This window comes from Epinephelus moara, chromosome 5, assembly GCF_006386435.1.
Source record: "Epinephelus moara isolate mb chromosome 5, YSFRI_EMoa_1.0, whole genome shotgun sequence".
Taxonomy (NCBI): domain Eukaryota; kingdom Metazoa; phylum Chordata; class Actinopteri; order Perciformes; family Serranidae; genus Epinephelus; species Epinephelus moara.
This window is the reverse complement of record NC_065510.1, coordinates 32,111,319-32,119,764: the sequence shown is the minus strand read 5'-3', so window position 1 is coordinate 32,119,764 and position 8,446 is coordinate 32,111,319. Positions and strand designations below refer to the sequence as shown.

At 38.9% G+C, this 8,446-nt stretch overlaps 1 protein-coding gene across 1 annotated transcript in view; it reads left to right on the top strand.

Moving 5' to 3' along the window:
• The window catches only part of LOC126390967 (CMRF35-like molecule 1), a 9,176-nt gene extending 951 nt beyond the window's left edge, over nucleotides 1–8,225 (top strand). The window contains exons 2-6 of the mRNA XM_050045501.1: nucleotides 4,786–5,121; nucleotides 5,224–5,403; nucleotides 5,822–5,914; nucleotides 6,013–6,056; nucleotides 7,710–8,225. Of these exons, the coding sequence (XP_049901458.1) occupies nucleotides 4,786–5,121; nucleotides 5,224–5,403; nucleotides 5,822–5,914; nucleotides 6,013–6,056; nucleotides 7,710–8,033 (977 nt within the window). The 3' untranslated portion in view covers nucleotides 8,034–8,225. The remainder of the gene's footprint in view (nucleotides 1–4,785; nucleotides 5,122–5,223; nucleotides 5,404–5,821; nucleotides 5,915–6,012; nucleotides 6,057–7,709) is intronic.
• The last annotated feature ends 221 nt before the right edge of the window (nucleotides 8,226–8,446 follow it).

Here is an 8,446-nt window from a genome sequence, read left to right as displayed (position 1 = left end):
GGATGTGAGGAGATGAACCTATAAATCTTGTTTCCTTTTCTCTCTTTGGTCAGGATATGTACCGTATTTGACTGCAGGTGTGGCTTCGATAATAACCATAGTGATGGTTGTACTGATTCTTGCCCGGAAGATGATGAAGAAACAACAGGGTAAGACACAAACCAACTGTGTACAACAGTGGTTCTGGTATAAATATTAAATATTTGCTCCCCAGATAAAGTTCTAAATCTAAATACGTCATAATATACAATGCACAATTATATGACTTTTAAGGTCAGTTAAGGTCAGGTCCTCTAAAAGTACTTGAAGACACGAGGGACTGAGATTAGCCGGCCCAGTCGCCAGAATAAAATGTTGGCATTGTACATTTCTGCAAACCAAGCATATGTTATATTTGCATATTTTATGCGTATGACATAACCCAGGTTACATGTATATCAGAGGATGATGGATGGTGTGACACCCATAAGTGAGACAGCTGCCAAGCAGCAGACAGCAGCAGCTCAAAACCAACAAAATGTGAGAGTTGTTTAACAACAGTTTAGGACATTTCCAGCTGTGTTAGTAGCGACCAAACTGGATATTTTGAGGCCAAACATGATGTTTTGCTAACCCTAACCAACTGGTTTTATGCCTTAACAGTACTTGTACGGTACATACAGTATTTGTACTCCAGTGTTGTCACAACATAATATTGGAAAATGTGTGTTTGTGGTTTGTACAAAGCCAACATTTATTCTGGTGACTGGGTTAGTTTAGCAAAAACACCATGGTTTTATTGAAATTTATGGTTGTATTGTACATGCAGTCTTGCAGTCATCTTTATCTCCTCTAATCTGCACAAACACACACACACACACACACACACACACACACAAACACACACACACACACACACACACACTGTGTGATGTGTGGATACATTTCACTAGAGTTGATGATAATATTGTCCATTCTGTGCTGTATATCCTCTATTACATTATCATCCAGTGACTATTATTTTGACCAGTCAGATAAATATTATATTAATATAATAATAATATATAATACTTTTTTCAGCAGCTGTTAGCACCCCACAAGAGGATACAGTAGAGGTGAGTTTTTGCCATTTTGAGTCTTAAACCATGTGTGGGTCTGATCTGTTGAATCTCTCACAGCAATGACATGCTTAAATGTTGCCTCAGCTGGTTGCCCTTCATTATTTTCTTACTTCCATGCTTTTTCCATGCCTTTACACTGCTGATCTCAGAGATCACCACACAAAGAAAACCAACAACATTAAGTCTTTTTCTATATATTTATTTTTCTGCTAACATGGCAATAACAGCAGACAGCTTCATTATTTCTTTTTTTTGCAAATAGACCTGTTGCATCAATGCCTTTTAATTTCAATAAATGTATTGTCTCTTACCCTGTTTAATTTGGGACCAGTCTAATAACATAACTCAAACATGTTATGTTCACGCAGAGGGCCGGTCCTGATCAAGTCTACCAATCACTCCACCAGTTCACGATGGATGAAGACAACGTCTACAGCACTCTCACACCCTCCAAAAGCGAACAGCACTCCACACAGCTTTGTCACAACGTTAACTGATCACTGCAGCAGGAGCTATTGCATCACTATCATATGGCAGAATGTTGAAAGATACAGTATGTTCTCACTCTGGCCTGCAGCTACTAACTTACTGCTATTTTGGTTCTCTTTATAAATATGTGGTCACTTTGTAAATACAGTATGTCTCACAAATGCCTTGTCTGTCAGTTAAATGTATTATGTAACTCTATCTAATTTAACACTGGTCTAATAACACAGCAACGTCATGTGGGTGCAGTTGCTGATGGACACATTTTTGATTAATATTGCATCTGATGAAAGTCTTTGAAGGTGTATCTTCCATTTCCACAGTATTCTCTTTCTGTTCTCCAACATTAAACTCTTCTTTGTCTCCTCTGGAGTTGATGGCAGTGGATACAAGCAGTGACTCATAGATCTGGATTCATTCAAATGAACACACAAGTATGCATACTTGTTCTGCATACATGTTTTGTACATTAAATTAAGAATCCCTCCGCCCTCCGTCCCTCGCACTTTTTACAGCCGTTACAACGGTTCAATTCGTTTTTAACATGTGGTAACATGTTTTTCCAAGCCGTCTTTAAACGCACCATGAGTAGACCGCGCCAGGCGCTGACACATGCTGTGGTGTTGTGATCTGAATCAGCGGCACAGACAAGACGTGTGCTGCAGAGCAGTGCAGCAAACCAGCCAGCAAGAAGCAAAAAACCCTGCACAGTTTCTTCCAAACAAACGGTGTAAGTTGAGTAATGCTGTTGCATGTAGATGATGTTAGCTAAATGATGACAAATTAATAGATGCCAATAAATCAAGTTAAGCTAGTTAACAAGAACATTAATGTTATTGTTACCTATGTTAAATCACTTGCTAGCTAGTTTCATGTTAGGAAAAAATCCACTCCTTCTTAATATCTGCGCAGAACTTGTGCTCACTATTGCTTTGCACATATTTTTTTAATCTTTATTGAGGGTGACCATATTTTGATTTCCAAAAAAGAGGACACTCGGCCGGCCACGACATAGCCTACTTAAATGATACTCGCAGTTTACTCAAAGATGCCTTATAATTTTAATATATTNNCCTCTCCCCACGCTGGAAGTCTCGGACCTCCAGCCACCTGCCTCCGCCTTGATTAAACGCTGAAAATAAAATAAAAGAGGGAGACAGGTTTTTCCTATTTTATCTTATTTTGTTTTATTTCTCCCTCTCCTCTCGTTAGAAGCGTCGGACCTCCCACTCCCGTCTCAAACACGGAGGTCTCCCTCTCCGCTGAGCACGCCCGGCCTGTTAAATAGCCTGTAACCACTGTGTGACACAAACTCAGTGCTTTGGTCATTAAATAATGTCGGGCTCGGTTCGGGTTCGGACAGAAATATGTGGCCCGTGCCGCACTCTAACACACACACACAAACACACGGAAAACCGAACATTATCATCAGTTTATAAAAACCACCCGGACGCCCCGGACGGGACGTGAAAAGTGGACATGTCCGGGCAAAAGAGGACGTTTGGTCAGCCTACTTTATTGCCACAATAGAAAGAGCAGGGTCAGGGAGGAGACAGTGGACCAGAGGCCAGCAAGGATGATCATGCAGGGTTCTTACAGGTGAGGAGACATTATAACTGGCTGAGAGAAAATATCTATAGCATAAAAGTGACTATGAGGTTAATTTTCACAGCTATGTCACCACTACTATTCCAAATTCCATTTATGAATTTTGCTTTGCACATTTATTATCTATATTATTGCAGAAGAGGGACAGAGAGAAACCAGGCAGGTATCAGGACAGGGACCTGACAGCAGCACCAATTATCAGCCCAAGGCTTCACAAGTAAGGAGAAATTATAACTGGCTAAGGAAATGTCTATAGGATAAGAGTGACTCTAAGATTAATTTTCACAGCTATTTCAGAGCTACTCTTATTTATACTCTAAAATGTTTTTTGTCTGTATTGCAATAGGTAGCACAGGGAGAAGGCTTAAAAATATTTGATTAATTTTGCACATCTGTGCTGTCATATTTGACTAAAATGTAAAATATATCTTGATGCTGATATGTTTAGTGTTGTGTCACTTTCTGTCTTCATGCCATTAAATTAAATTATGTGGCTTATTACCCTGTTACCTTGTCACTTCCATTCCATTTTGTGTGCTAATGAGTTTCTAACAGGAATGGTGTTTTACTGAATTTTTTATGGTAAGTGTTGTCATTTGACACTTAATTATCTGGCTACTTACCCTGTAGATGCTCCAGGGTCATTTTCTGTCAACTCAACAAGAGTTTGGCAGCTAAAACTTTAGATTTTGATAGTATATAATTTTAAAGAACTAAAGTCGGTCCCCTGGTGCTGTACTGTGGCTGTTTGTGGTTATGTGGTTCTTTAGCCGCCAAGGAGAGGTGCAATTGAATGCGAGAGGATGATAAATCACTCAATAGACCTCTGAACAATTTGTCCCCCTCACTTCTGAAATGATGGCTATGCCCCTGATTCTTTGTACTTGAATAAAAAAGTAATAATGCTAAAAAAAAAATGTGTCTCGTGTTTTTATTTGTTTTCTGTTTCAATTACACATCGCAACATTCAGGCTTTGCTTCCATGTGGCCATGCACACTAATGCCATCGTGGTTTTCAAGTGTCACATTCGCACACACTAACGTTATAACTGAAGTTGAAATATTGCACTTTGCTTTATTGTCTGTTTAAATCCTGAATAAAAAATGTTTCCCTGTGTATGCTTTGCTGTTTTGTGCACAATAACAAAGTCTCACACATTACACTGTATGCAAGTGTGTGTGTCTTTGCTCAAAGAAAAGGGAGGAGCTGCAACCTTCTAAAGGGTGAGAGGAAAGGGAAGTGAGGGGGAACTGAAGACTGTGGCTGGACTGACCTTATGATTCCCTTACACTTGCTTTCTTGTTCGTTACCAGTCAGTGTCACAATGAAAACAATCTATGCGTACTCTTGTCTTCTTTTCAGTGAGTGTATTTATTTTTTCTGCATTCTCTGTATTTGCATCTACTGCAGCTGGTGTTTAAATACTGTGGCTGTTGAATGATATACTTTATGTTTATTTTGCTAAATGAGTCATTTAGTCAAAGTCTTGCCATCACCAATAATCAGATAAGTAATAATGTACATATTTAAAGCTATTTCTGCATTACTACTATGATAATGACAAAGTCTTTCCTTTATTTCCACTTGTAGGTCTGAGTTTTGTGGAGATGAAGCCTCTCAGCATAACTGGCCATGTTGGGAGGAATGTGACAATCAAATGCTCAGACTGGGACGCTTGGACTGATGTAAAATATAATGTTAAGTACTTTTGTAACAGTCCATGCACAGAAGACAAACACATCATCGTCAAAGCAGAATATCGAAAGACTAAAAAATATAAAAACAGAATAGAGGTAACTAACACAGCAGATGGTTTTTTTGTGACCTTCACTAATCTCCAACAGTCAGACTCGAAGACATATTACTGTGGAGCAGAGAAATTTGGCCGTGATTCATTCATAAAGGTCAATCTTAAAGTCACAAAAGGTAAGTTCATGCTCTTAATTTTTCTATTGAAACAATACCACTCCTTTGTCAGAAAGTAATAACTGTTCCACATGGCCACTCATTAATACTGTATGTTTTCAGCTGAGTCTTCTAGTCCCAAGACAACTCCAAAAAAAGTCACTGCTGGTCCCACTCTCTCATTTGCTGTGACAGATGACTCCATCACGTCTTCAAACAGCTCAGATAATATGACTGATATGTCAACGTCTCACACAACCCTGAATACAATGTTACCTACTGCATCAGCAACAGGAGGAGCAGGTATGAAGTGCACTTATCTAAACTTGCATACATATTATTTATATTTAGACTTATAAAATTTGATGTTAATTAAAGTTCCAGTTTAGTTTAGCAGTGTGTCCATGGCATTAAGTACGATGATGAAGGTGGTGAAATATGGCGCTGTGAGGACAACTGCTTGCTTAATTGATGAATAAAAATCTAGTATGTATTTATCTCATAAATCACAGTCATGGCAAATGAACAAAGACACAGTAGACACAGTCTGGCACCTTCATTTGTATACCTGGAACAATTTAATCCAGTTTTTTTTTTTTTTTTTTACTATGAATGAAGGATTAATTAATAGTAAAGAGAATATGTGGAGCAAGCTGTGCTTAGTACAATGAAATGCGATCAAGCTTTTTTTTAATCTGTCTTCATTTTTGTCTTTGTCCAGGACATGCACCATATCTGATTTTAGGTGTCATCGTCCTAACAGCCACCCTTGTGGTCTTACTGAAGTTTATGTGCAAGATGATGAAGCAACTGAGTAAGATCCACAAACCACCCAACAAGTTGCATGCATGTGGCTACATCAGCAAAGCCTCCTCCAGGCATACTAACAAATGTCGTCCTATATGTTTTCAGAAGTTGTGTCAAGTGCTGGTGCACTACAAGAAGATGCACGAGAGGTGAGTTTCCGTTAATTTGGTTCTGAAACCATGAAGAGGGTGCTTGGTTTCTGTTGGCTCTCCCACAGAAACTGCCTGCATACAGTACTTAGATCTAAATTCCCACAGCTTATGTAAGGCTCATCTTTTTGTTCTCAAACAGCTCTGGTATTATTTTCCTATTTTCTTAACTTTAATTTTATTTAGGACACCTTTACAATGCTAAGCTCAGAATTAATAAATTCAAGTAACGCATACAGTAAAATATACTACTATTTTCCTACAGTAGCATGAAGACAGACGCTGCTACCTGACAAAATCTTTTCAGCTGGGTGCTCATCATGCACCTTTTAGGCTAATTTAAAAGTAAAGGCCAATTTCTCATTCACCTCCAGCAGCCAATTGCCATCACTGTGATTTTGCTCAATTTCAAAGTCAAATGATGATAATGGAAATATTTATTTATTTGAACATTAACGGGAATGGAGTTGGGAGGGTTATTATTACTGTACTTTGTGTATTGCACCTAACTTTTCAATTCTTATTTTTAATTCAAAAGCAAGAACGAACTTAGATGCTGTTGGATAATTATCTGAAGGCTTGTATCATCAATCTGACACAAAGCTAAATGTAAATTCTCTGGTCACACAACAACAGCAGTCACAGAAATCCTAATAAAGTCTGTTTTCAGCGCAGCACAATTAAATTTATTCCAGTAGCACCCTGTGTTGAAGTAAAATTTGAAATCCCAAGTTTGCTGGTGGTTCGCACTTTGTCTACCATTTCAAGTTAACTTTGTGGTGACAAACTTTGCTAACTGTACACATAATATTTCATTACCATAGTGATGACACACGGCTGTGTCCTTCTACTGATCACAGCAAGACTGTCCGTCTTGATAACCCACACAACTGTCTTTCTGACATTCAAAACTGGATGTCACTAAATTACCCAGCGAAATCCAGACAAATCATAAGTCATCAGTATTGGCCCAGACACTGCAGAAACACAGGTCAGAGTAAAACTTGTCCTCCTATCTTCCAATATCACTTCAGTAACAGCAGAAACTGTGGCATGATCTTCAATATAAGATGGCAACAAGGCTATGTAATTATGGGGGCTGTGCTTTTACTTTAAAGGCTCTAAAGCTCAGGAATGATTTTCAGTAACAAGTTTTTTAAAGTTGCTTTTAATTTGTTGTGTGTGACTTATTTTAACATACCATTTAACCTGATATTTTTTATTCTAATTTTGTCCCAATTTCAGGAGTCATAGAAAAGTAATCCCTCTCAGTCTTCACTTATGACCTATTAAAAGTTTGGCGGTTCTTATTTTTTGCATCCGGGACGTTTATGAGCATGTACCCCCACAGTGCTTAGGTGAGGTCAGGGCTTTATAGAAAAGCAGTGACCAGGAGCCAGATTGTAAGGAGCAGGCATCTGAGAGACACAGTGCTGAAGTGGGAGGAAACACAAAACAAGTGAATTTGGGGTTGGCTCTTACTTTCACTTCCACTGGAAACCGCATTCAAAAACAGAAACAAACAAACCTGCGTAGTAACCTTTAAAATGTCACTGACCTTTTTACGTGCTTGCCACCTTGTATCACTTTTGTTTAACTCTGTGTTTTCAGTTTTTCTTACGATAGTTTTTTCTCAATGTTTTCTATTTCAAGGGTGTTGAATATGATGAAATCAGACCTGAGACCCCGACTGATCCAGACTGTCTCTATGCCAATTATTCCTACCAGCAACACACTGAATTAACAGCTGAGAGCACTTCAAAAGACGTGTCTTCAAATTCAGCTTCCAGGTGTGAGGTCAGTTCAAGGGGGCCGTGTGCGGAGAGCAGAGGCACAGATCCCCAGTGTGACTTGGTGTACTCTGTTGCTCAACTACCCAAAGTGCAAATTGAACCCACTGGGCAATCTGAGTCAAATCAATTCGAAATTGAAAATGACTCTTTCTATTCCCTGGCTCAGCTGCCACAGGCAACCTGAAGGAGGCTGCTGTGGTCAGAAGGAACTTTCTTGATCACATCTATTGTATATTTTTATGAAACTGTAGAGATATTATGTAACAGGACACGGCAGGACAGGGAAGAAAAGAGAAGAGAGGAGAAGGAGCAAATTAACATCTGTACACATGGCCTAGACTCTCTTCTAATATATATCCAGGCACAATATCACTGCTCTGTCTCCTGCCACTAGTCTGATTATCATTGTCTGCTTTGTAACTCCATTTGCTTTATGAAACTGCCATCATGTTAGACACAGACATCCAGACAAAAGAGTGCACATAGACTCGTTCTCACTAAAACATTGCCCATAAAACTCAATGAACAAAACTGGAATCTGCTCGTGACACTGCTGGTGATGCAGTCTGCAGTACAAAGCCTGAAGAAATACAAGAA